This window comes from Acinonyx jubatus, chromosome B1, assembly GCF_027475565.1.
Source record: "Acinonyx jubatus isolate Ajub_Pintada_27869175 chromosome B1, VMU_Ajub_asm_v1.0, whole genome shotgun sequence".
In the NCBI taxonomy this organism is placed as follows: Eukaryota; Metazoa; Chordata; class Mammalia; order Carnivora; family Felidae; genus Acinonyx; species Acinonyx jubatus.
The window spans coordinates 201299306-201325504 of record NC_069382.1 but is presented as its reverse complement, the minus strand read 5'-3'; the positions used below and the strand labels follow the sequence as shown (position 1 = coordinate 201325504).

The following is a 26199-nucleotide window of genomic DNA, read 5'->3' as shown; positions in this document are numbered from 1 at the left end:
CGGGACAAACTGTCCCCAGTTGTCTGCACTGGGCCTGTCTTCTTGGAGAGCGGCACCTTGTTGTGAGGTCTCCGTGTGCACGAACCGAGCCAGAAGGTGGTGCGGTGGTCCGGGGACTCCTTCTGGGAGCCCAGGGCCGTAAGGAGGTGTCAGCCAGCAGGCGCTCCTCCCCATGTGGAGGGAAAGACTAGTCAAGGGCGGGAAACCCAGCAAGTCAAAAGCTGTGAGTCCTCGGTGAGATAGTGGGGTCCTGGGTGAGACCCCCTGATGCAAGTAGAAAACCAGCGAAAGTGGTGACACGGTCAGTTTTCCACTTTGAGCTTTTGCTGACAAAGCATCACATCCCATCTTGCGATTCCAAGGGTCCCAGCTTTGTGTTGAGCCCGGTTCTGTTTCCCCACTGCACCTGTGAGTCCCTTCTGACCAGGGCGAGGCGCACCGCGACCTCACCAGGCTTCACAGCTGTTTCAGAATTGGTTACCTGCAGTGCGCTTGGTGCCCTGTGCTGGCCCGGGAGTGCCCGGCAAAGACTCTCTGCCCCAAGAGCTGGCGCGTCGGGAGCTCCACACCAGGTCCCCAGATACGCACAGCGGGATGCAGGGCATCCCCCGATATGCACGACGGGACACGGGGCATCCCCAGATACGCACGACAGGACACGGGGCATCCCCAGATACGCACGACGGGACACAGGGCATCGGTGCTGTGCAGCGGGGAGGCAGGGAGGCTACCCAGAAGAGGAGCCTCAGGGTGGGCTGGGGTAGAGGCTGAACCAGAAGGGGAGGTGGGAACCGCCAGACCCTTCAGAGGCCTTGGGGACTCGGCACCTTGGACGGGGCCGCCGGCTGCCATGGACTGAAGTGGTCTCTGATGGTGATGCTTTTCTGTTCCTCCAGTTTGACAAAAGTATACAGAGACTTCTAGCAACCAGGATTGCTGTCTACCTGATGACGTTTCTCATTGTGACTGTGGCCTGGGCAGCACATACAAGGTACAGAGTCAGGCTGGGGGCTTTTTCTGGGCTGAGGTCCACATGTCTGTGGCTCACTCAGTGCGTGTGCCCAGAGGGTGCAGGCCCTAACCTGTCCGGGGTCAGCATGGCAGCAGGCGTGTGCTCAGGGCACCGATAAGACACCCATTCTCAGGGTGTCTGGTGGCCCCTTCCTCATTTCCTGAGTCAGCAGGCCCCACTTCACCCCAGATTCTGGCTGCAGGCCTCTGCACCCTCCTCTCCACGTGACAACAGGGCCTGGGATGATGACACAGGATAACACACTTGCGTGGGCACGCACACAGGACCGGGCAGGCAAAGGACCGTACGCTGACTGCCCCGTGCACCCCTGCAACGCCGCAGCACTGTGCTCAGGTCCCTCTGCCCGGTCCTGGGGCTCCAGCAAGGAGGAAGAGGCTGCAGGGTGCACGCTCCCAAGCCAGAGCTTTCTCTTAAGAAGGAGAAGGTTCCTGAGGGTCTGACAGGAACAGGGCCCCAAGCTGCAGGGGACCCCTAACCCCCAACCCAGGCAGGCAGGCTCCCAGGGAGAGGGTTGGGGTATGGTGCAAGCCCTTGCTGAGGAAATGCCCCTGCTTGGGGGACGGTGGGTACACAGGGAGACCTGGGAGCTGTCCACACACTGGCGCTGGCAGTAAAAACGTCTGACATTTTAGGGGCGCCTGGACGGCTCAGTCAGTTGAGCGTCCAGCTCTTGATTTCAGCTCAGGTCACGATCTCACGGTTCATGAGTTTGAGCCCCGAGTCACGCTCACGCTGACAGCACAGAGTCTGCTTGGGATTCTCTGTGCCTCTCCCTCTCTGTCTGCCCTTCCCCTGCTCACGCTCTCTCAAAATAAATAAACGTTTAAAAAACTTTTTTTTTTAATGTTACGTTACACACCTGCTTTTAGCAAAATGACCGTTTCTGGTAGGGACGGTTGGCCCTTTGTAAAGGCTTAGGGGCTCCCCTGTCCACGCAGAGTGAAGAGGGGGGCCACGGCCACTCTGCCTGGTCCTGCTTGTGGCTGATATGGCTGAGCTCCCTGTCACTCCAGCGGCACAGACAGGGCCACACAGCACCTTGTTTGTGCACTGGCTCGTCAAAGGCCACATCCTGCTGCCAGAGTTCCCAGAGTGGGCACAGATCCACCTAGGACCCTGGTGGCTGGGCCCATCTCCCCCAGGCTCAGTGGGTTGCCGGTGGGGCTGCTGTCCATGGGGGATATGACCCCTTTCTCTGACTGTAGGGGAGTGCAGGACCCCAGAGCCAGCCCTGGCCAGATGCAGATCTCCCAGGTGGGGGGATTGAGGCCCACTGAGCCCTGCCCAGGAGAAGGCCTTGTCCTCTGACCCCTCGGAGGGGGACTCCATGGAGGGCAAGGAGAGCAGGGAAAAAGATTTTTGTTTCTAGCTCCTGCATTGACCCTTGGTGAGCTCTGCTCATGTTCTCTGTGTTTAGTTTTCTGCTCATGATTTCCTGCCTTGAAAGAAGAACCATCTGTCTGTTAATTAGGCTGTTTCAGTAGGTTAAGTGTATAACATCCTTGGAAGGATTTCCTTTTTTAGAAGTGGCCTTTGGGCACAAGACCAGAAGAAGGACTCCCCTGCCGGTTTCCAGTCTCCCAGGCAGCCAAGGGACACCCCAGAGCACTTGGGACACCTCCTGGGGGGGTGCGTCCTCTGCTCCACAGGCTCTGAAGACACTGTCCCCAGAGCCACCACGTGCCTCGTTGGTTTGTACACAGTGATCCCAGCTCTGAAGCCATGCGCGTCGACTCAGAAGAGTTCGTGGAAATGCGAACAGTGTGATTTCTAGGGAACTTGGGTTTTCTTCTTTGTATTTTCAGTCTCTTCCAAACTTTGTACGCTGGGTAGTATCTTAAATTCGATTAAAAATGACATTTTTAATGATCTTTCTAATCCTCAGATGCTGGAACGTGTGATGCTATTAGAGCCACCTGATTGATGGCATGTCTTTCTGTTTTCCTTACGTTGTTTAGATTGTTCCAGGTTGTTGGGAAGATAGACGACACACTTGCCTTGCTCAACCTGGTGAGTCGTTTTCATTTCTTGAGAAACGATTATGTTTGTAATCCTGTGTTCCCCGGAGAAGGGAAAGAAGTGCTCAGCCTCTAGAGCCTCTGGTGTTGAGAGCCTGGGCACCCCCCCGCCCCCCACTCCTGGACTCCTCACACATCCTCCCACAGGCACTGCCGACAGATGGGCCCCCTCCCCTCTGTTCCACCGTGAGGGCATGAGCTGAGCTTCCTTGGGGTCTAGGAGTCGTACAGTGATCTGCCTCTGGGGCAGCGGCACTGCCAGAGGTCCCCCTGGGTGGCAGGGCCTGCAGGACACCTGGGGTGGCCTGCCTGCCTTCCCTCCTTAACCCTCAGCTCTCTCCTTCCTCCTCCTTCCTAGGCCTGCATGATGACCATCACTTTCCTACCTTTCACTGTAAGTACCTGCAGTTGCCCCCTGGGTCCAGCCTGCCCTCCCCTGGGCAAGGGGACTCGACCCGGGATGCTCCCTCCTCAGAAACTCTCAGACCAGCCAGGTGGCCCGAGGCCCGACCACAGAGTTGCAGAGAGGAGAGAAAGTTCCAGGGGAGCCAGTGGCAGTCGGGTCTGCTCTAGGGGTGGGACACACCTGGGGTCTCCAGGCCGTTTGAAGTGGGAGAGGCTTCCAGGGGCCCCCAGCAGGGACTACGATGGCAGAGACACCAGCTTGGCCTCTGAGGGTCCAGCGAGCGGCATCGCTTCCACACCCCTGCCCCCGGCCCCTGCACGTCCCCCACCTCACCGCCTCCTGCCGTCCCGGGTTCCTCCCCACCTTGCGGCCCCCACATCGCCTCCCCCAGGGGCTCTTCCACAGCCTGGCCTCCCCCTGTTCGCGCCTGCCCGCACTCCCTGTCAGTCCCGACGGAACAGTGGTCTGGGCATGCAGGGCCGTGCGTCAGAGCATCCTTCGTGAAAGTGAGAACGTTGCAGCTTTAAAGGCTCAAAGCATTCTGTGGGTTGCTCCGGGTCTGCCACCACCCGGACCGCTCTGTCACTGAGTGCGCGGCGTGCCTCAGGCACAGCAGGGCCCTGCACAGCCTGGTTTTGTCTTGTCTCTTTGGCTGCAGTTTTCCTTGATGGTGACCTTCCCGGAGGTGCCCCTGGGCATCTTCTTGTTCTGTATGTGTGTGATCGCCATCGGGGCCGTGCAGGTAGGACACCCCAGCCCACCTCCCCCTCCCCGTACACTTGTTTTCCTGGAGCACACACTGTGCACACGTGTAGGATGTGGCGTGTCGGCCGCAGCAAGAGCCGTGCAGAGCGGCTGCCAGAGGCCCCCAGCCGCAGGCTGCAGCAGGACGGATCCAGAGGCTTTCCGAGCCCAGACTCCGTAGCGACATGGAGGGAGAGAGGCATGGGGCCGCCCCGTGTCCTGAGGCACTCATCTGGTGGGGCAGGGTCCCGGAGGCTCCCCCACATGGCCCCAGGAGCAGAGCAGGGGCTCCTGTCCCCTCTCCCCACCCTCCGGGACACCCCGTGGGGAGCCTCCCAGCCGAACCTTCTTCTCTGGGGTCCCCACCCCTGGGGCGCCTGTTCATGTCCACGGGTGGGAGGGGTTACTGGCCAGAAGCCTCTGCCCGGGCCCTGCATCTTGCCGCTCCCACAGGCGCTGATCGTGGTGTACGCGTTCCACTTCCCCCACCTCCTGAACCCCCAGATAGAGAGCTCCGCCCACAGGACCCTGTATCGGCAGCACATCCTGGGCATCGTCCTCAGGGGCCCGGCCTTGTGTTTCGCTGCTGCTGGCTTCTCCCTGTTTTTCTACCCCTTGGTGAGTGGGGGAAGCAGGGGGGTGGGCAGGGTTGACATCTCACTGAGCAGATGGCCACCAGAGGGTGGGGCGGGGGAGGCACCACCAGGGAGGGGTACAGAGCTGTGCAAAAGTCTTCAGGGGCACCGGGCAGCACGTGGCCTGGTGCCCAGGGTGTCAGGGAACGTAGCTGGAGGGAAGGGCCCTCCCCCCGCTCCCCCCTGCTGCGGGGACTTGCTCTGCAGGTGAACGCGCACCACAGTCAGAGCCAGGCCTGGTCAGATGGGGGCAGCTGGTGGGCCATGCCTCACTCACGTTCTCCCCAAGTGGGCAGAGCTTTAAGACCAGAGGCGAGAGACACAGGTGCCCGGAGTCTGGGCTGTGCTTGTTCTCTTGGTGAGTACGGAGTCTGCGCAAAGCTGCCAGGGCAGCCAACACTGCCCTGGCCGGGGCGGTGGCGGGGAGGTTCCTAGCAGTGTTGCCATGACAGCAGGCAAGAAGCACCTTAGGAAAAACATTGATGAACTCGAGTGAGCACGTGGGAGAGTGGACAGAGCTGTGCCTGTCCTAAAGACATGCGTGGAGGGTATGAGCCACCCAAAGAAAAAGCAAAGAAAGAAAATTCCTGAACTAAAGGAAACTGAAAAGTGGAAAAAAACAGAGGCGAAGCCGTTGGCAGAAGGAGCCCCATTGTGCAGCCCGGCTGAGGAGAGCCAGGGTCCCAGGTGGGGACTGGCTACCGAGTCTCAGGAAAACCCAGGTGTGGTCAGAGGTCAGGATGCTTCACACGGACATCTCTGGTTCAGTCTTCGGTGCTCTCCACTCCGCACCCTACACTTCAGGGGATGCGAGAACTTGGAGCTGTCTCAGCCAAGTCACAGAAATCAAGGTTGGCGAGTGCCTTTTACCTGTCAGCTAATTTTTTTTAACGTTTATTTATTTTGAGAGAGAGAGACGGAGTGTGAGCAGGGGAGGGGCAGAGAGAGGGAGACACAGAATCCGAAGCAGGCTCCAGGCGTTGAGCTGTCGGCACAGAGCCCGACGTGGGGCTCGAACCCACGCATCGTGAGATCATGACCTGAGCAGAAGTCAGATGCTCAACCGACTGAGCCACCCAGGTGCCCCTCGGCTAATTTTTTTTTTTAATGTTTATTTTGAGAGAGAGAGAGTCCCAAGCAGGCTCCGTGCTGTCCGTGCAGAGCCCGACGCGGGCTCCGTCCCACGAACTGCAAGATCAAGAGTCGGCCACTCAACCAGCTGAGCCCCCGGTGCCCGTAGCCATCAGCCAGCTTAACAGGAATATTGTTCTAGCAACGCTTCGTCTTCCAGAAATTGAGGGAAATCCTGACAAGCAGCTGTTTCAGAGTGGATGGTGGAAGCTTCTGCACGGTTCCCGCCTTTCCCCGAGCGCTCGTGAAGAACGGCGAGGTTTCAGAACCAGAGCGTCGTAAATATGAAGAAATGGTTGATGTTCTAGATGTCTAGCGCACATTTCAAGAGAATTCCAAGTTTGAAACAAATAGGCGGGCAAGGGCCACTGCAGAGCGTTGTCTGCGTGCTGGGGGTGGGGGCTAAGCGTCCCAGGCGCCCTGAGGTCAGGTCCAGGCAGGCCGGGTGGGGGAGGGGTACGCCAGTGTGCAAGCAGGCAGGCAGGCAGGCAGGTGTGGGGGGTGAGGGCAGGCCTCAGGCTTCTGCTTGGTCTCCTTAGTCTTGAGCGTGTGTAAATTGAAGGGGGTGCTGGTGGGAGGGGTGCGTGGAGTCAGGCGGGGCGTTCTTGGCTGTGGCCTGCAGTGGGGTGGCTCCTGGTGGGCAGGGCAGGGCCAGCAAGGGGGACGCACTGGACAGGAGTAAGGGGCAGCTGGCCCGAGGCTGCGTACACGTCCTGGGGGGCAGCCTCTCCCGGCTGCGCATTCATGGTGGCCGACAGCGGGTGTTGGTTGGACAAAGTCAGGGGCTGAGGATGATGGAGGTCATTGCATGGAGCATGGAGGGACAGCTGGGGTGTGGTATGGGCAGTCGGGACGAGCAGAGCTGAGGACCAGGGCAGGCCGTGCCCACTGCCAGGGCCTGGACCAGGAGCCTGGGCTGAGTGGGCAGCGTCCATTGGGTCCATGAGGAGCCTAGACAGTGACCTTGCCTTGATGCCATGATGACAGTGGGGGAGGGGCACCTCAGCCACCAAACAGGAAATGGAGGGCTGGGGGGGGGCCCAAGTGACCAGCGGGTCCAGTGGCCTCCGAGGGGAGGCTCAGGCCATGGCGCTCTGTGATGGAACAGTCCGCTGTCAGTCCGCCCCCACCCACCTGCCCATCAGCCTTCCTCTTGTTGCCTTCTTCCCTCTTCCCCTGCCGTGTGGCTCTGATCCTTTGCCCTCTCATCTCCTCACCTGGAGCCCCATTGCCCGCCACCACCTGTGACACAACACACGCAAGCTTCCTGCCCCCCAGGAAGCCCATGGTCTCCATCCTCCTAGACATCCTTGCCACCCCCTCCCTCAGCCAGATGCTGTGCTGGGTTCACCTTCTAGATCCAGCCCTTCTGACCACCCTGGCCCGGGCCATCCCGGTGTGGCTACCTTCCTGCAGCGGTGATGTTCTGGGGCCTCTGCATTGGGCCTCTCATGCCAGCATCTAGTAGAAGCCACTTGTGTTATTTCTCTGTCCCCTCCCCCCCCCCCCCCGCCCCCAGATTGGGATTCCTCCTTCCCTGTGGCTCCCTCCCGCTGATCCTGCAGGGCCTGCCCACCGATTGGCCTCCTCCCACCTGCTTCACACCCGGGAGGCCCGTCCCTCAGTGTGTCTGCTCAGTGATGTGGTCGGGGCTGTAAACAGATCTGTGATGCTGGCCTTCGTCATCTGTCCGCAGTGTGCCACTGTCTCCCTGATTGTACTCCCCACGTCAGGTGACCCTGAAGTACTTGGCTTGCAGGACAGAAGGGGCGGGAGCCCCCCATTGAGCGTAGGCCTGGAATGGGGCAGTGGTGGCAGGAGGAGGCGCCTCACTGCAGGGGTGTCGGCTGTGTGGGTACCACAGCCGCAGGGTGAGCAGAGCCCTTGTGGGACCTGCCAGTCTGCCCCAGCCTTGAGGGCTCACGCTGCCAGAGCCCAGAACATGCCGCCTGGCCCTACAGCCTTTCTTGTTCAAATTACGGGGTGTGTGTGCAGTGAAGCCCACGCCACTGTGTCCTGTAAACACCATCCAGCGGCAACGATGGAGTGCACATCGCGTGCAGCCGCCACCTCCACCTCCTTCTGGAATGTTTCCCTCACCACCCCTGCTGCCTGGAAGCCACCAGTCGACTTTCCGTCTCTCTCTGTGGATCTGCCTGTGCTGGGTAATTCATGTAAATGGAATCATAAAACACGAGGCTTTTATGTCTGGCTTCTTTCGTTCAACATAACGTTTTCAAGGTGGGTTCACGGCGCCCCAAGTGTCAGGACTTCCTCTCGTTGGCTGGACCACGTTTTCTCACCCGCGCGTCTGTCGACGGACTCTGGGTTCTTGCTCGTCTTAGCTGATGTGAACGGTGCTGCTGTGAACGTGGGGTGCACACACCTCTTGGAGACCCTGCTCTCAGTTCTTCTGGGTGCACACCCGGGCCAGACGTGGGCTTACTGGATGGCAGGGGGAGGCGGGCGTGGGCTTGCTGGATCGCAGGGGGAGGCAGGCGTGGGCTTGCTGGATCGCAGGGGGAGGCGGGCGTGGGCTTACTGGATGGCAGGGGAGGCAAGCATGGGCTTACTGGGTCGCAGGGGGAGGCGGGCGTGGGCTTACCGGATCACAGGGGCTCCCTGTTTGATTTTGGGGGGACCCGCCACATTGTTTCTGCAGCGGCGGCACCAGTTTACGTCCCCACCGACAGAGCGCGGGCTCCCAGTTTCCCCACACCCTCGCCAAGGCCCGTGGACCTGCTTTTCTGAGGGCCGTCTTCCCCCGGGGTGTGACGTGGGGTCTCCTGGTTCCGCTCTGCATTTCCCTGAGGCTCGGTGACGCCGAGCACCTTTTCGTTCATGGGTCGGCCACGGCGTCTTCTTTGGAGAAATGTCTGCTCCAGCCCTTTTCCTTGGGTGTCGTCTCTGTGCCGTGGAGGCGAGGAGTTTCCACCTGCGCTGGGCGCCAGGTCCTCCTCTGCCACGCGGGCTGCCGTGTGCTCTCCCGTTGTGTGAGAAGTGCTCTTGGATGCACGCACGGCTTTCAGCCTGATGAGGTATAATTCACCTGTTTCTTAGGTTGCGGGTGCTGCCATCCCTTTGGAGCGGGTGGCTTCTGGGTGGGATTTCTGGTGCAGCGTCACCTCCTGACATGTCTGTGTCTCATACAGTCGTACCTGCTGATGGCGACGGTCATCTTCCTCCCCTACGTCAGCAAGGCCTGCAGCTGGTGCAAGGGCAGGCTTGTGGGTAGGTGTGCGGGCAGGCTGGTGTGTGGGGCCTCGGCACTGCTCCCCAAGGCCTGTGGAGCATGGGAAGGGCCCAGGCGCCCGTGACGGCCAGGCGTCCCTGCAGAGTCCCCTCCCCTGGCCAGCTCCTCCCTCCTGGCACATCCACAGGCCCCCAAGAGCCCCCAGCTCACAGTGTGGAGTTCTTCACGTTTGACCTGCATGAGCCTCTCAGCAAGGAGCGGGTGGAGGCTTTCAGCGACGGGGTCTATGCCATCGTGGCCACACTCCTCATCCTGGACATCTGGTAAGGACCCAGGCCTGAGGAAGGGGTCCGTGGCATGCCTGTCTAGAGGGTCTCTCTTCATCCAGCCCTACGCAGGCGGGTGCTGCGGCCTCCCGCTGCCACCCTCCCTGTGGAACGAGTCCCACCCTGGCCGGAGCCCCCTCCAGAATTCAGGGTCTCCGTGGGAGAGCACGGGTGGAGGCAGGGAGCACCAGGGCCACACGCAGGACTCCTCACGTCACTTCTCCCTTCCCCAAGCTGGGCAGATTGGGGGCAGGCGGGCTTCCCCCACCTCCATTCTCTCCTCCCCCTTTGGCTCCACCCCCAGGCCAACCGCCCCTTCCCCTGCCATCCCCCCACCCCTGTCCCCTGTGCCCACCCCCGGGGCTCCTCCTCCCGCACCCTCTGTTCTCATTTTTCCCTTCACTGTGCTCCACCTGATCTGCCTCTTCATTCTGTCAAAGTTCGAATTCTCGTTCCTGCGTTTTTGTGTTTTGTCTGCTCCCCCCCCTGCCCCGGAAATTTTTCATTCTTTTTTAGACCCTTTTGTTTCTTTGGCCTTATTCCAATACATCCTTATTTTGTTGGACGTGTTACAACACTGTGATTTTACATTTTGTATCTGGTAAACTCTTCATTTTCCTCATCCTCTCTTGATAGCTTTTTCCTACTGTAACTCGTGAATTTTTTAGAAATTGGGAGCAAGTGTTCACTGGTAATCAATCTCCGAGGCCTAGACCTCAGGTCCCAGAATGATGTGGCTTTGCTCCTGCCCTGTGGCCAGGGCCATGCTAGCCCCAGTTCCCTTGCTGAGTGGAGGCATGGGCCGGCTGAGGCTGGGGGCCCAGGGGGCTGTGTTCCTTCCTCCACTCAAAGCCACCGTCCCAAGGACCTGGGGCAGTACCCCTGGCTCTGTCTCTTGCCCCTACCTGCAGACCCTTGCAGCTCCCTCCAAACTCCCAAACACACTTGTAGCTTCCCACTGTGAGGGCGGCAGGTTCTCTGGGCTGTGCGATTGGGGACATCCGTGGAAGGGAGAATCCTGAGACATGCCTTACAGTTACTCCTTACAATAAAGTGCAGCCCAGATCTGAGAGCCATAGAGGCTAACTGCCCCCCCCCAGATCTGCGGGACTGCTGCCCGAGTTGACTGGATGGCCACAGGAGAATGGACAGACCTCACGAGCACCCACCTGTGGAGGCCAGGGGGGCTGTAGGCTTGGGACCAGGGCTGCTCACCAGCCCGGGGCTGTCAGCAAAGTGCAGGCTGGAGTTAAATTTGAACTTCAGATGAACGTGTAATTGCTTAGTATACTAAGTGTGCACGTAGGATACAACAAAACTGTCTGTGCCCTTTATGTGAAATTCAAGTGTGCCTGGGAGCTAGGTGTAGCCCGCCCGACGGGGCTCGGGATGGGGTGGGGGCTGTAGCCCGGACCTGACGCCCTGCGTTGAGGCTGTTATAAATGCTGTGTGTTGACCATCCTCAGCGAGGACAACATCCCGGACTCCAAGGACGTGAAGGAGAAGTTCCACGGCAGCCTGGTGGCGGCACTGAGCGTGTACGGGCCACATTTCCTGGCGTATTTTGGCTCCTTCGCCACGGTGGGCCTGCTCTGGTTTGCCCACCACTCGCTCTTCCTGCACATCCGCAAAGCCACGCAGTCCATGGGGCTGCTCAACACACTGTCGCTGGCCTTTGTGGGCGGCCTCCCGCTGGCCTACCAGCAAACCTCGGCCTTCGCCCGGCAGCCCCACGACGAGCTCGAGAGCGTGCGCGTCAGCTGCGCCATCATCTTCTTCGCCAGCATCTTCCAGTTTGCCATCTGGACCACGGCCTTGCTGCACGAGGAGGAGACGCTGCAGCCCTCGGCACGGTTCGGAGGCCGGGAGCACGCGTTCATGTTCGCCAAGCTCGCGCTGTACCCCTGTGCCAGCCTGCTGGCCTTCGCCTCCACCTGCTTCCTCAGCAGGTTCAGCACAGCCATCTTCCACCTCACACAGATCGCCGTGCCTTTCAGCTTCCTGCTGCTGCGTCTCCTCGTGCGCCTGGCCCTGGCCCTGCTGCGGGCCCTGCGGGGCCTCCCCCTGCCGGCACCAGGGGGCGAGGACGACGTGCGGTCCCCGCTCCTCCCGTCTCCCTAGTAAGTTCCACGTTCTCCCTGCCCCAGCCTGCAGCTGGCCCACTGGGGCTTTATTTTCATTGTTCTCTTCTGGCGCCCTCGGGAGGTTTTCCACTTTGCAGAGTCCGGCAGCAAGTTCACTCCATATTGTGCGCGCCTGTGCCCGTTTCGGTCCTAGGCCCACATTCTCCGTCAAGCCGACCCACACGGACGCTGGTAGTCGGGTGGCTCCAGGGGCAGCTGGGGGACCACAGCCTCAGCCCTGGAGGGGGCGTGGGTCCCCACCTTGGCCACCCTCCTGCAGGCAGAGCTCCCTGGCAGCTGCTGGGCAACCCACCCTGGTCACTAGGCACAGAGAACACAAGAGCAGGTCAGCAACGCCCAGACTGTATTTATCCTGGGTATAAATTATGATTACATTCAGGTAGTGACAGGTACACACAGGCCCTTGGTGCCAGGCCCACACTGCCCCATTTGGGCACACAGACGCACTTAAATACAGAAGGACAGACTCACCCTGACCACCACATACAACCACAGACCAAAACCAACACCAAGGCCTGCAAAGCAAAATAATTACACCAACAGGGACACAACACACGGCTGTGTGCTGGAGGCACATGACACGAATGTTCTGCTACAAACGGCCACTACAGTGCATTTGTGCAGTTTTGGCAGAAGCTTGGGGGACGTGGCTGGCAGGGCCGAGCCAGGACAAGAGGGACAGGGGGTTCATGGGCCTTCCTGGAGGACTCAGGAGACACTCCTCCTGGGGCCAGAGGCTGGACTCCACGGGCCGTCTGAACTCTGCTTGGTGGAAGAACGCCGCAGCGGTCTGCCCTGCAGGCCTGCCCCACGCCCCTCCTGCCACGTCTCTGCCGCCACGAGCAGCAGCAAGGGGACCCACGAGCCCGGTCAGCTGAACAGATACTGGGACTGATTGTTGACAAACAGGTGATTAAAGCTGGCTCTTCCCACTTCATGCTTTGTAAACTTCCTCTGGGTCTCCCGGCCCAGGCCTGCCTGGATGTGTTTCCGGTCCCTTGCAGGCACGTTCTGCCCCACCCCAGCGAGGGCCCAGCTCCCCTGCTCTGCTGCTTCCTGGGCACCACACCACCGTCTTCAGGCTGTTGGCCAAGCCCATCTGGTCTCAGGGCCAGCCCAAGCAGCTCATACAGTGATGGGGCCAGGAGACAAGGCACCTTCCCCAAGACACAGCAGGGGCCCCTGCCCAGCCCTCGGTGGCCAGGGCATCCCAGGTCTGTACCGGGTGCACCCAGGGCCCACAGAGCTGGCTGTCCTATAGGAGCATCCAGGGAGATGGCTTGAGATTCAGTGCTGCCCACCTCAACAGGCTCGGGGCGGCGGGGGGGGGGGGGGGGGGCAGCACTGAACGCAAAGGGAGAAGTGCCCGTGCTACCCAGGACGGTGACGGTGGCCTGGACCCCAAGAGGCGAGAGCGTTGGCCAGCCAAAGCCCCGCACCCACCCTGTCACTGGACCAGAGGCCAGGGGAGGAAACACCTGCCACCCACCCAGCAGCTTCCACGTGTCACAGGGATGAGGGGGAGACACCCCACAGTCAGAGCTATGGGCAAGTCCATCCGTGGCTGGCTGGCTGCTGCTGGATACACAGACCGTTCCAGGGCTCTCTGCTACTTGGGGTCCCCTTCGGGGACAGGCACCCCATCTGCTCGGGCATCCTTGGGGGTCCCAGCCTTCCTGGGTCTCTGCTTGGTCTTCCTGAGCATGTGGACCTGTCCCAGAACCAGTCAGGACAAAGGGCTGGGTGATACTGCAGGCGCTATCTCAGCCCGCTTCCCGGTAGCTTCGGTCTGTTGAGCCCAGGGGGCCTCAGCGTGCAGGCCTCCCGGTGTTCCGGGACAACTGGCTGCTGCAGCAGGCACTCGGGTGGCCACGGCCTCCCAGCACCACACCCGCCGCCCCGCCTGCTCAGGCCCCGCCTAGCCCACCCCGGTCCCTACCTTCGGCCCCGCAGCTGAGATGATCATGTGCCCGGGAGCCTGGATCCAGGGCTCGCCGTCTACCTGCACGGGCGTGGCCTTCAGGAGAGTCACGCGGAAGTAGGAGCCCTGGGCGATGCGGATGCCCGAGCGCAGCCCGCCCTGGACCTGGCCCTGGGAGAGGAGAGGGCCGGCTGGGCTCAGCGGCCCGAGGGGCCACACCGGGGCCCACCCGGCCTGCCCGCACTCACCATGTGCATGACGCCCGTCACCCCCACCACCTCCAGCAGCCCGTCATCCATGCGCGGCTTCTCGAACCTCGAGTCGCTGTCCGAGCCCCACAGATCGGCCCCCGAGCCCCAGCTGCACCGAGGGAAGGGTGCACAGGTAAGAGGGGCGGGGCCGCACGAGGGCCTGGAGCCCCACCTGCAGCCAGAGCCCCAGCCACTGGCACCTGGGGATGTTGATGAAGATGAGACCCTCGATGCTGGGCAGCTCCACCTCCCGCTGCTCCACCTGGAGCCGAATCTCCCTGTGCAAGCCGCGTGAGTGGCTGATCTTCTGCAGCCCGACCCGCACGTACACGCCCTTGTTGTGGAGCCTGCGGGGGCGCGCACCTGTCAAGGCAGCGCCCTCGCCCTGCCCAAAACGGCCCCCAGGTTCCAGCCCCTACCCGCCAGTTCCCGCTGGCCAACCCCAGGAAGGGTGCCGTGGCCAGGGGGCGGCCCAGAGCAGTCCCGGCCCCCCTCCTTGCCCCTCCAGCACCTGCTGGTGAACTTGCCAGGCTCCTCCTCCCGTGCGTGGTGGAAGTCCAGGCTTAGCTCTGCGTCGATGCCAATGCCGCAGTAGTTACTCATCTGCACAATCTGGGGACAAGACAGTCTCGCGTGGCCCTGGTCAGCCCCCACTGGCTGCTCTCCACCTTCCCCCAGCTGGGTCCGGCCTCCTCGTCTCCAACCCAACTCTGTCCCTGTTGTTAGGGCTGCTTCTGTCCAGTGACTGCCCTGCCCGGTGACCACCAGCACCTAGGAGGAGGTAGGCATGGCACGTGGTGCCCACGAGGATCACAGCTGGCCTGGGATGTCCCCAACAAGTCACTGCTCTGACAGGGCCTCAGCTTTCCCAGTAACCGGGATGGCACTCGCACCTACCCCAGGTGGTGGCAGGGACGGGCATGAACCCCCCCAGCCTGCAGGGGGCCCAACGGATGCCACACTCTCGCCAGGGCAGACGGATACCTTGGGAGGCTCCACATCTGCCATGCTGTTCTCTGCACCTCCAGCCTCCTGAGCATCCAGCAGGATGGTCCAGCGGTCCATAAGCACGGCGTCAGCTTCGTCCACCGACACCAACACGGAGAACGGGTCCTCCCCACTGTAGCCTGCTCCCCAGCGGAGGACCCGGCCAAGGTCATTCCCTGGGACACAGGCAAGAGAAGACTGACTCTCCACACCCACCTACCCACCACCACCCCCAGGCCTTGACTGAAGCATGGGATGTGCTGGCCGAGCCCACCTGTGCCCAGGGGCAGGATGGCCACAGAAGGCTCTGGGCAGGCCAGATGGCGCCGCGTCTCCTCCAGGGCAGCGAGCACCCAACCCACAGTGCCATCCCCACCGCATACCAGCACCCGGAAGCAGGGCACCTGGGAGAACACGTGGAACCTGGCAACAGGGAAACAAGAGGTGTTCTTGCAGCCATTCCTATGCAGGTGCACAGCTGGTGGGAGCAGGAAGTGGAGACCCTGGGGCAGAAGGGGGCTGCAGTTCATCCCCCACACACGATGGCCTGGAGAGTTCTGACACGGAACCCCAACCTGTTCCCTTTGGCCTCTCAACGGGTGTGTGCAGGCACCCCTCCCGGAGCTTGCCAGACTGAGCAGCGCAGCGGGGGACCACTAGACTCACCCAGGAAGAGGCCCCCCATTGGTCAGCTCAAAGACCTGGTGAGGGTTCAGCAGCTTCCGGAAACTGCAGAGCAGGTCGCGGCCCTTGAGGCCTCCACTCTTGGGGTTCACAAACACGAGGAGGGGGCAGCAGTCTGGGGGCAGGTTCGTGTGCTGACAGATGGGGCGCTGGGTTAGGGCAGGTTCCCAAGGCCACCCCACGAAGGCAGTGCCTGGTGTCCCCCATGGCACTGTCCGGGCAGTGACAGTCCTCCAATCTGGGGCCAGCCCCCTCCCAAGGAAGGCGCACAGAGGTCCAGGGGGCCACACGGCCACTCCCACCTTGCCGCTGACTGCTCAGGGCACCCCCTGCGGCAGAGGCACCCATAGTCGCTGGCCAGCAGAACAGAGATGAGGCCCGCCAGCCTGCAGCTCTGAGCACAAAGGCGGTGCCACACCAACTGTGACACTTGTCCCCAGACCATGCCCGCTGCCTGATCCACATAGCCCAGAGGCCCAGGCTGGACCCCCACGTGGGACTCTATCTGCCCCTCCTGGAGCCATGAGGCGCACACCCCAGGAGGAATGCAGCTCCCAGGGCCCCCACCGACCCACACGGCAGCCAAGAGCAGCAGCCGGGTTCACAGAGTGGCCCCATGTCTCCCAGTGTGGGGAGTCCACCTCCCAACAAACCACCCTCAAAATACAGCGTCTGGAGGCTGAGGTCCCCATGATGGGGAGGACAGGGGAGCTGAGGTCCCCACAATGGGGAATATGGGGGGCTAGGGTCCCCACAACGGGGAGGATGAAGGGCTAGGTCCCCACGATGGGGAGGATGAGGGGGCTAGGGTCCCGACAGTGGCGAGGATGGTGAGGGCACTGGGGTCCCTGCAGTGGGTCTGGGGTCCCCACAGTGGGAGGTCCTGGGTAACAGGCACAGGATTGGCCATGGCTGAAGGCCAGGACATACTTGGAGTGACCCACAGGGCAGAGCTGCTCGGTCACCCCTCACCCGCTCACCCCAAAGCAGGCAGCTGCCAGGAGGCAGGTGTGTCGGCACTTCCCGCCTGGCTGACAGCTGTCAGAGACCCTGACCTGCACACACTGCACCCTCGTCAGGACAGTGGGACAGCACCGGGTCCCGACCCAGCTCAGGGTAGGAGAGGGCAGCCAGGACCAGTCACCCACCCGGTCACAGACACTGAAGTCACTCTGCCCTAATTCTGCTTCACCGGGTCAGGGGTCAGGAGTTAGGGCTCAGGGACAGAGCAGCCACAAACCTCTGGTGGGATCCTGGGGATCAGCAGAGCTGTGGACCAGAGGGTACTGCAAAGGCACAGAGCGTAGGGCGGGACCTGGGGCTCTGGCCCCTCACCCTGCCCTGCCCTGCGTGATGCCCACCCTGGCCCTGCACTCACCCCCAGCTCGCTCTTCTGGACACAGCCTCCGAAGTCAGGGAGCCCCACCTACTGGCCGGAGGTGGCCCAGGGTGATGGCAGGGGTCCCCAGGCCTCCCAAGCAGGGGGTATGGGGCCAGGGCCCAGTGACCCCACAGAAGGCAAGGGCCTGGCAGGGTGTCTGCACACACGCAGCCTTTGGGAAGCAGCCACCACGGGGCAGGCACTGCGTCCTGTGGTCCTCACGCCGGCCTCTCACCCTTGGACCTCAGGCTCCTCCCTTGGTGTGAATTTGGCCACCACCCTGCACGATGGACAAACCGGTGGTGGGAGCCACGCCTCCCCAGGTGTCCCCCCAGAGCACCCACTCACCAACACATCTGGAAGCACCAGGGCAGTGAGCGGCCGGCCATGCACAGCCGTGTCCCTGACCAACATGTACAGTCGCTCCGCCTCTGCAAAGCAGGTCACGTCCAGCACCACTGCACCTGTAGCAGGTGCACTGTAAGCTCAGGCCAGAGCCTCACCTTATCCCGTAGCCAGAAGGGACCCTGGCTGTGCCATCTGATGGCATCCACATGACCAGGACCACCTTTCTGTGGAGCCTTTAAAGACGGCGAGGCTCAGAGACAGGACGTAGTAGGTGGGTGCAGGTAAGGCCACCAGGAGGTGGGATGGAGTGGCTGGGGACACTCTGATCCCTGGCCCACTGAGCCTGCTGGGACCTGTGGTTTGGGGCGGGGGGGGGGGCACCCACAAGAATGGGAACAATGATACTACTGAGGACACACACAGAAGGGACATGGGGCTCGTGGTAACGAATCCTCCCACTTTTGGGTAGATTCGAAGTTCCCATAAAAGAAGGTGCAAACCGAAGGGCAGAACAGGTTTTGGAGAATACGTTCTCCGCACCTGAGTCACATTTTAGCTAAAGTGTTACAGCCCTGAGGAAGAGAAAAAAACAAACACATGTTTCCCTTGCCCGTGGTTCCCCAAGAAAAAGGTCAGGTTCTAAACGAAGCAAAACACAAAAACGAGGACAGGCCTTTCCATCTAACTCTAGGGAATGACCTTTAGCCAAGTCTGGCCGCGGCTCACGGAGGCGGCTCACCTTGGGAGGAGTAGACGTGGCTCACAGACACCAGTCCAGCTGCAAAGACAGGCTGTCATCAGGGGAGCGCCCTGCCCCCCGGGGTGCATCCGCGCCCCCCCCCCCCCCCCCCCCGCCCCGGGCACATCCACCTCAGCACGGCCACCCCAGGCAGCCCCACCCTGCCCCTCAGGCCAATGCTGCTGCCACTTCCCTCGCAGGCAGGTTCCCAGTGAGTCCCTCCCCAAGTCAGAGCCAAGGGCAGAAAAGGCAGAGGCTGGAGCTCAGGAGTCTCAGAAACCCCTTGGCAGAGGTAAGCAGTCTGGGCCCTCGAGGTGAGACCAGAGGCCCACCGAATGGGAGTCAGCTCGGCGAACGCTCAGACAGCAAGTGGCGGGGGGGGCATAGCAGCCCCCACGGCCTGCTCTCTGAACCCCTGGTTGCCAGCAGCCAGTAGCCCCAGGTCAGGCCAGGCAGTCACACCTTTGGTGGCCACAGCCTCGTCCAGTAGGCTGCCATAGTCCTGGGCAGACAGGCCAGGAGGCAGGCCACCAACAAACAGGCGGACGTGCGGGGCCACAGCTCTGCTCTCAGCCACGTAGAACCGCATCTGGTTCATCTGCCGTAGGGACGTCTGCAGGAAGGGGGCGGGACGCTGAGCCGGAGCACAAGGGGACAGCACCAGCGCCCAGCCCCTCCACCCGCCTCATCCAGGAAAGGGGCCCTTGAAAAGATCCCGCAGGATAAACAGAAAAGGAAAGGAAGAACACACAGGCTTCCTTCCTTGGGACAAGCCACTCAACTCCCCCGGGGGGGGGGGGGGGGAGAGGGGGCAGGGTCTGTGGCTCTAAGCCCCACCTTCCAGAACAGGTGACATTAGGATGCGGACGGACCCACCAGGCCCAGGGGGGTGGCACTGCCAGCCAGGAGGGACATGGTGTCCTGGGGGCAGACCCTCACTATGAGGTAGAGGCCACGGCCAAAGCCTGGCAGCTCCTTGGGGACCAGCATTCACCCCCAATGACCTGCCGGATGTCACGAAGCCGGTGGAGCAAGGGCTCTTCATCCGCCAGCACCGTCCGCTGGACTGCAAGGGTGAGAGGCGAGGCCTGTGAGCACCAGGCACCAGGCCCACCTCTGCGAACAGGCCTTGGGGCGCCGAACGGCCGGTCGGTGGAGACAGCGACGGCAGGCCGCTCACTCACCTTGCCTGCTACCCATGAGCACCTCCACCAGCTGGAAGCTCTCAGGACCCTTGGCCTGTTGGGGGGAGGGGGGGCAGAGTTTGGGGGCCTCAGGCCTGGACCGCCCACTCCCCCAGGACACTCACACGGGGCAGCCGGCCCGGCAGGCTGGCCGGGAGCACCGGCGCGCACGCACCTGGCGCCCGAGCAGCGGCAGGACCTCCAGCACCACAGTCCGGGCGGTGCTCTGTGCGGTCACGCGGATGGACACGTAGGCCACACCCACCCTGCAGGGAACAAGCTCAGGAGCCTGGGTCCCACGGCCCCCACCCCTCCCAGCTCCCGCTGGCGGACCCTGGGCCTCGGGCCTGGGTCTCACTTGAGCCAGGCAGGGTAGATCTTCAGGACCTCCTGGGTGCGGGGCAGAGCACGGATGATGCAGGCCTCGGGCACGGCCTCTCGGGCCCCCGGGCCCCGGCCGCCCTCCTCCTCTGCAACCCCACCGCTCCAGGGTCTTCCCCGCGCCCCGGTGTCCGCGGCGTGCACAGGCTGGGGGAGCGCCTGCAGCTCAAAGTCCCGAGGGTCCTCGGCGACGTAGTAAGCCCGCAGCGCTGCCTCCTGCGGGGAGGGTGGGGGGGCAGATGTGGACACGAGCCAGGGCCATGGTGTGTGCCCAGAAGCACTCCCAGGAAGGGGCCCTGCTGCGGCCGCTGGGGGGGGGGGGGGTGCTCTTACCAGCACCTCCTCGCTCCTGGCCAGGCGGGGGACAGTGATTACTCGAAAGTGGTTTCGCTGCAGGGCATCGTTCCCATCAAAGACCTTCAGGGTCTGCTTGCCTGAGCCAGAGAGAAGTGCTTATGAGTCCCCGGAGTGCGGGACGGGATGGCAATGGGGCAGGACGGGGCTGGGCACAGGACAGGTGATGGCATGAGGTCGGGGGGGGGGGGGGCAGGCAGCAGCTAAGAGGCACTTACTGGACTCCGGTGGCAGCACCTCTCTGCCCAGGCTGGCGGGGGAGCTTCCGTCCGCGCCATCGTCCCCCTCACCTGGCTCGGGGGCCGGGCTCTCAGAGATGCGGAAGCAGTGCATCTTACTGAAGTTGCGGGACAGCAGGCGCACGCACGCGGGGGGCAGCACCATGGTGTGCAAGCGCCCAAACGTGCACTCGGGGGCGAGCGCGGTGGAGCAGACGGAGTGGGCCTGGGGGGCGGGGCGCGGACGGCCCTCAGCCATTCTGCGGGGGCCCGCACTGGACACTCGGGCGGGCAGCGCCACCCTCGGACCAGACGGGTCCCCCCGCCCCCAACCGAGTGCGAGGCAGAGGGCGAGGATGGAAAGGAGACACCCCCACATCCCCCAGAACCCGGCCCCACAGGTCCCGCCCACCGCACCCCTCAGGACCCCCGCCGCACCCCACCTGCACACCGCACCACTCGCAGCGCACGCCCGCCAGCACGTCGGAGGAGCCGCACGTCTTCCTGCACACCTCGCAGCGCGCACCCGAGGGCAGGTTCCCCTCCCGCCAGTGGTGGTGGTGCGTGTCCTGCGGAGGGGACCGTCAGTGGCTCGGCCGGCCCCCAGCTCGCGCCCCTCGCCTGCCCCCAGGTTCGGGAGATCTGGCCTGCACACTCACGTGGTCCCGGTGCCCGTCCCGGTGGCACTGGCGGCAGTCGCTGCAGGCGAAGGGCACACAGTCGGGGTGAACGTGCAGCTCACACACTGGGGGGTGGGCAGGGTTAAGGGCCTCTCGCCGCTCCCCACAGGCCCTGCCCCCTTCTGGCGGGCATCTCTGACAAGGCTGGATCCAGACCACGTGCTCTGGACCCGCTTCCTTTAAGCTTCCTCACTGCTGGACAGGGGCCGTTCCCACCCCCCCCCACCCCACAGACGGCTGGAACCAGCGTCTCCTCGTATCTCCCTGCCTGGCCCCCTGCACCTGCCTTCCTGTGCAGGCAGCTCTAGAATCCATGAACACCGCCCCCTCCCCCCCCACCATCAGTGCCCAGGACCCCGCCCCACCTCCTGCCCACCACCTCCACCAGCCACCTGGCCCAGGGGAGATCAGGAGCCTGGTGACCGGCTCAGTCGAGAGGGCAGCCAGGCAGGCTCCGCCGTACCTTCGCAGCGGAGGGCGGGTGCCTCCAGGCCCTTACGGCACACGGCGCAGAACTTGCGCTTGTAGAGCCCCCGCAGGCCGAAGCAGTGGGCCACAGGGACCTAGAGGGAGCAGAGCTCCACCTCAGCCTGGGGCCTGCCCGCCAGCACCCTCACCTCCAATCCAGGCCCCCAGGCCTAGACCTCTGCATCCCAGAGAGCCCCCATGGCCACCCACACCACCTGCCTGACCCCTGCAGTCCCCCCAGATCCGCCCCAGCCCCTCTGTGCCCCCCAGGGGTCCTGTTGGAACCCATTGCCTCGCATGCCCACCTCTCCGCTCCCCCCATGGTCCTTGCAGGACCAAGCGTGGGCCGCTCCCAGCGGCCCCGAGGTCAGGCAGCCCCGTCTGCAGAGAGCAGCCCTGCTGGTCCGGCCCAGGCCTGATTCAGCTGTACTGCGCAGGAAGCCTGGGCCCTGGCTGCTTCCTCCAGTCCTGTTCCCCCGCCCCCATGATATATTTGGGGCAACTGGGATGAAGTGCATGCAGACAGAGGCCCACCAACAGGCAGGAGGAGCAGGGCCGGGTGCCAGGGACCTCAGGTGGGGGGCAGGGCGGAGGGTCACAGCCGGCGGGAAGTGAGGCCCGGCTGGTGCCCCGGGAGGGACTCGCAACAGGGATGCGGTCAGCATCCTCGGGGCCCAAACCAGCGCAAAGGAACAGTCCCACCCCATCCAACCAGCCAGCCTGCCTCCCGGCCCAGGACTCGCCACCCCCACTCCCCACAAGTCTGCTAGCCCACACTCGTACGCACTCGGACCAGGCTGGGTGCCACGCTCGAACAGGGCGTCTTCACGTGCTTCAGGCACTTCTCGTGGGACATAAAGTTGCAGACTGTGGGATGAGAGCTGCGTGAGTCGGCCCCCGACCCACCGGGAATCGAGAGACCCCAGGGCCTGGCATGCAAAAGGGAGGCCTTGGCAAGCAGAACCACCGAGGGCCAGGGCAGTGCACCGACCTCAACGGGCCCACTCTGCCGGAGCTGAAGGGGGGTCGGTACGGGCTGAGTCACCGCAGCCCACGCCCCAGCTCTAGCCCAGCCCTGAACAATGGCGCAAGCAGGTCCCACCATCTCCACTGTCTCAGGGGCATGACAACAGCCTCACCCCCAGAAGCGCCATGGACACCCTGACCCTCTGCCCCACCCCACCTCTCATCCCCAGAGAGCCCAGAGCCGGGATGACGGCGTGTCTTAGAATCCTGAGAGTGGCCCCTGCCCCTTGCACCAGGCCAGCTCTCCTTTCAATGTGTGGATCCTGAGGGGCAGGCAGGAGAGCGGGCGTCTCTGCCCATCCCCCCAGACCAGCTTCACCAAGGACATCCTTCCCCCACCCCCAACTCTAAATATCCCCAACTCCCCCTCCCACCCATCATGTGTCTGCTGAGACCAGAGCTAGCCCTGTGACGGGCCAGGAGCCCGAGGCAGGCGGGTGACCAGCCGAGCCACAGCTGCCCTTGCCCCTGCCCAGAGGCTCCAAAGGCAGTGAGTGCTCAGACCTGTGCTGTGCCCCCGAGGGCCACCCATCCTGGGGAGGCCGCGGAGGCCACTAAGACAGGAGGCCCAGAGAGCCCAGCCAGATTAAGGCCCGGAGATGGACAGGGTGAGGGGGCAGTGCAAGAGAAAGGGGCCTCTGGCACGCATGCAGCGGTGAGGGGGTGGGGCGGGGCTGGGCCCCCTGGGCTAGGACAGGATGGACAAGGTTGTTGGGGGCTGGGAAGTGAGCAGGTGGCAGAGGGACTCCCCAACACCACCTTTAGTGAAAAGTGTGACCACCGGGGCCATGAGACAACCCGTCCCACCCAATCCCCAGAAGGACGCAGACAAGGCCCCCCACGGGCCAGCAAGGGCAGCCCTCAGTCCTGGCTTCAGAAAAGCCACAGCAGGCTGGGGTCAGAGAGGAGTGGGGAGGCAGAGGCGGGGTGAGCACTCCAGCTGGCTTCCCCTCCGGGGCGCGCAGACCAGCTCTGTCCTGGGCTGGGCAAGTGGCACCCAGCCCCCTCCTCTGGCCGGCAGAGATAGCACCTGATCACCCCACATCCCACATCCTGGGTGCTCCCTGGCAGGGGAGGAGGCTCTTCCTCCCACACCCTCATCTGGTCCCTCTGCTTACCCAAATTACCAGCCCGTTCTCCACAGAGGCGGGGAGAACGTCCACGCGGCTGCCCAGTGAAGGCTTCCCATCGTCCCCAAGCCCCGCTTCTTTCCCCGAGCTGCTTCACCCCTTATTCCCAGGGCCCCACTTATGAGAGGCCACAGCCATGAGGGGGACCCTGGGTCTAGCCTCAGACCTGGAGCTGACTCAGCTGCACATGCAGGTCTCCCACCTCAGCGAGTCTCTGGCATGGGAGAAGGTAGGGCGCTAAATGTCTCTGATATGAGGGAAACCAGCGGTGACTCCCCCCACGCCAGCTGGCCAGGCCACCTGGTGCAGCACTGGGGGATCAGGACAAACATGCCATTTTCTTTGGCAGAAGGCCCAGCCGCCTCCACCTGGTCGAGCCTTCTCTGTAAACCTTAAGTGGTCCCTCTGTCCCCAGAGCCAGAAGCCCCAGAAGCCTGTCTTCCTGAGTGGAGCAAAGGCTCTCCACCTGCCACTCTCCACACCCCTGGGCAGCTGTGGTCCTCAGGGCCCGCCCACCTGCCCTGCTGCGGGGAGCAGGACCCCGAGAGAACAGACCCTGGAAGCTTGCACCCTTGCTGCCCGAGAGTCAGAGGAGGGAGGGCCGCCTCGCCCAGCCAGCCAGCTTGGCAGCTAGGTGGGAGTCCTGTTGGGGCATGCTGCACTTGGCCCCTGTGGGCAGCAGTGTGTATGCAGGGCAAGAAAGGCCCAGCACTGAGGCACAGGAGCCAGTGGCCCAGATCAGCCCTGCCTGTCCACACTGCTGCCCTTGCTGCCCCAGCTGATGGCAGTGAGGAGCCCAGAGCAGCCCCACCTGCTCAGGGTGAACTGGCCTCATCCCCCAGTCACTGCACCTGCCCCACGTAGCCCACAGTGCTCTTCTCCCATTGAATCCCAACCCAAGTGAGAAAGCCCAGGGAGCACAATTTTCCTGAGACCCACAGCCCTGGGGAAGGGGCCGCGACCACCTGACACTCCCGAGCCCCTGGAACTGCCAGTCCTTATCACCTCCATGGAGAGGTTCTGGGTCCAGCACGATCCTGCCCCGTAGGGTAGGCGGCTCTGTCCAGAAGAGGCTATCGCTGGGAATACACAGGTCAGAGGTGAGGAGCCCATTCTGGGCCCGGGGGGGGGGGGGGGGGGGCGGGGGGAGGAGGGGGACTGGGGTCTGTGATGGGGTCGCGGGCGCTCACCGTCGCACAGGAAGCCGGCCAACCCCCAGATGAAGTCGGAGCAGAGGTGGCAGAAGGTGGGCTTGGTTAGCGTCACCTTCCGGAAGCTGTGGCCAGTCGCGGCGGGGCCTGGGGGCCTGGCGCCCGTCCGCTCCGGGCCCGACCCCGACCCAGGTCCCGGCCCCGGCCCCGGCCGCGCGCGGCCTCTGCCGCCTAGCTCCGGGCTGGAGGCCGGGCTGCCCGGGCGCGGCGAGCTGCCGCCGAGCCAGGCGCGAGCCCGGGGCTCGGCCGCCGCCGCCATCCTTCCCCAGGGCGGCCCGACCCCCGGCGGCGGGCGAGAGCCGGGTCCGAGCTGCGGGCGAGAGAGGCCGCCACCTCCCCGCCGACCTCGCCTTCCGAGCCGGTCTTCCGACTGCGCCCGCAGCCACCGCGCAGGCGCGAGCCCGGGAGGCGGGGCCAAGTCGGCGGGGGCGGGGCCCGGGGCTGGAGATGGGTGGGGCGGTGGGCCTGCTGGGGCGGGGCTTGGAGAGGCGGAGCCGGGAGGTGGGGCCCGCGGGGCGGGGCGGGGCGGAGACGGGAGAGGGGAGCTGGACTGCCTCCGGGGCAGGGTCCGAGCCCGGGTGGAGCGGGGACCGCGTGGGGAGGCCCGGAGGGCAAAGGGCTGGGGCTGGGCTCCGGCCTGCGCCCGAGCCGGGACCGGGTTCCACGCACGCAGCCTCCCCACGACGCCGACGCGAGGCTTTTGCACCTGCGGCGCCCGGACCCGCGCCTGCGCAGGCGGACACCTCCCACGCGACACCCGGATCCCGCCAGTGGTTCGCAGTTGCGCGGGGCGGCCGGGCGAGCGCGCGGCAGTGCTCAGGGGCCCGAGGGTGGGGTTGGGAACCAAGGCCTTCCTCCCCTGGGTGTCTCCGCCAGCCGTGCGTGGACGACCCCGTTCGCTGTGTCTTCGCACGCGTGGGCCCTGCCTCACCCGGAGTACCCACAGGCCCCGGCCCCTGTCCCTGCCCACAGCTCAGATGGGGACCTCATGAGGGTCCGGGCCAGCAATAGCCACTGCCTGCATGACCCCCTCCCCACGCTGACGTTGCTGCCCTGCCTGTTCGCAGATGGCGCCCCCTCCCATCAGCTCCCCAGTGGGAAGCCTGAGGGTCCAGCATCCCTCCCTCTGGGCCCTGGCCTCTTGCTCCCGTGGGGGGGCGGGGGCTTTCGTGTCCAGCTCAGAGGCCTCCTGGACTCCTTCCTGGTAGGAAAGACCCGCCCCTACCGCACTCCCAGGGAAAGGAATGAGTTCCACCCGCCAGCCCTGCCAGGAAGGCTGGCTACGAAGGGGCGACCCCGGCACGCACAGCTTTGCTTTGTCCAGGTGGCGCTGGGGACGTGTAGGGGACGTGTCCATGAAGGTCGCCCTGACCCCATTTCCTGCCAGCACTCCGGGGTCCTTCTTCTGTGGGCCTGACCGCAGACTGCAATGCCCACGGCCGAGCAGGCAGCTGTGGGCCAAGGGGCTTCTTGGGGGGCCCACCTGGTCCGCACCGTGCCTTCCTGGGTGGTTCTCCAGCCAGGCACCCACCCGGGCAGGATAAGAATGAGCTGCAGGGAGGGACTGGCCAGGGGTGTAGGGAAGAGTAGAGCCCCAGGGTCCCAG

At 63.7% G+C, this 26199-nt stretch overlaps 2 protein-coding genes and 1 non-coding gene across 8 annotated transcripts in view; 1 reads left to right on the top strand and 2 right to left on the bottom strand.

The window, feature by feature from the left end:
• TMEM175 (transmembrane protein 175) overlaps positions 1–12565 on the top strand; it is a 28786-nt gene extending 16221 nt beyond the window's left edge. For 2 of the 5 annotated variants that reach the window (XM_053217736.1, XM_053217737.1), the window contains exons 4-9: positions 897–991; positions 2992–3043; positions 3410–3445; positions 4116–4199; positions 4655–4819; positions 7487–9263. In XM_053217736.1, coding sequence (XP_053073711.1) covers positions 897–991; positions 2992–3043; positions 3410–3445; positions 4116–4199; positions 4655–4819; positions 7487–8788 — 1734 coding nt within the window. In that variant the 3' untranslated portion in view covers positions 8789–9263. Of the gene's footprint in view, positions 1–896; positions 992–2991; positions 3044–3409; positions 3446–4115; positions 4200–4654; positions 4820–7486; positions 9264–9347; positions 9484–10952 lie in introns of those variants that run through there. The other 3 variants (XM_027062909.2, XR_008296471.1, XM_053217738.1) reach the window with 3 other exon arrangements.
• TRNAR-UCU (transfer RNA arginine (anticodon UCU)) lies at positions 5834–5918 on the bottom strand. The gene has a single exon. It is a non-coding gene; the product is annotated as a tRNA-Arg (tRNA).
• DGKQ (diacylglycerol kinase theta) lies at positions 11957–25739 on the bottom strand. Of its 2 annotated transcripts, XM_027062539.2 has the most exons (22): positions 24573–25739; positions 22014–22093; positions 21222–21321; positions 20738–20823; positions 20522–20647; positions 20079–20304; positions 19840–19940; positions 19484–19722; positions 19301–19391; positions 19126–19180; positions 18946–19007; positions 18404–18554; positions 17942–17980; positions 17203–17318; positions 15456–15607; positions 15064–15212; positions 14787–14965; positions 14314–14414; positions 14003–14149; positions 13800–13911; positions 13570–13722; positions 11957–13341 (listed from the first exon to the last, which is right to left on the bottom strand). In XM_027062539.2, the coding sequence occupies exons 1-22, from the start codon at positions 24850–24852 to the stop codon at positions 13240–13242; spliced, it is 2847 nt and encodes a 948-aa protein (XP_026918340.1). In that variant the 5' UTR covers positions 24853–25739; the 3' UTR covers positions 11957–13239. The 2 variants fall into 2 exon arrangements, 1 of the variants encoding a protein (XP_026918340.1); XR_003421210.2 differs by lacking the exons at positions 11957–13341; positions 13570–13722; positions 13800–13911 and having other exon boundaries at positions 14013–14149; positions 15064–15292; positions 24573–25551.
• Positions 25740–26199: the final 460 nt, after the last annotated feature.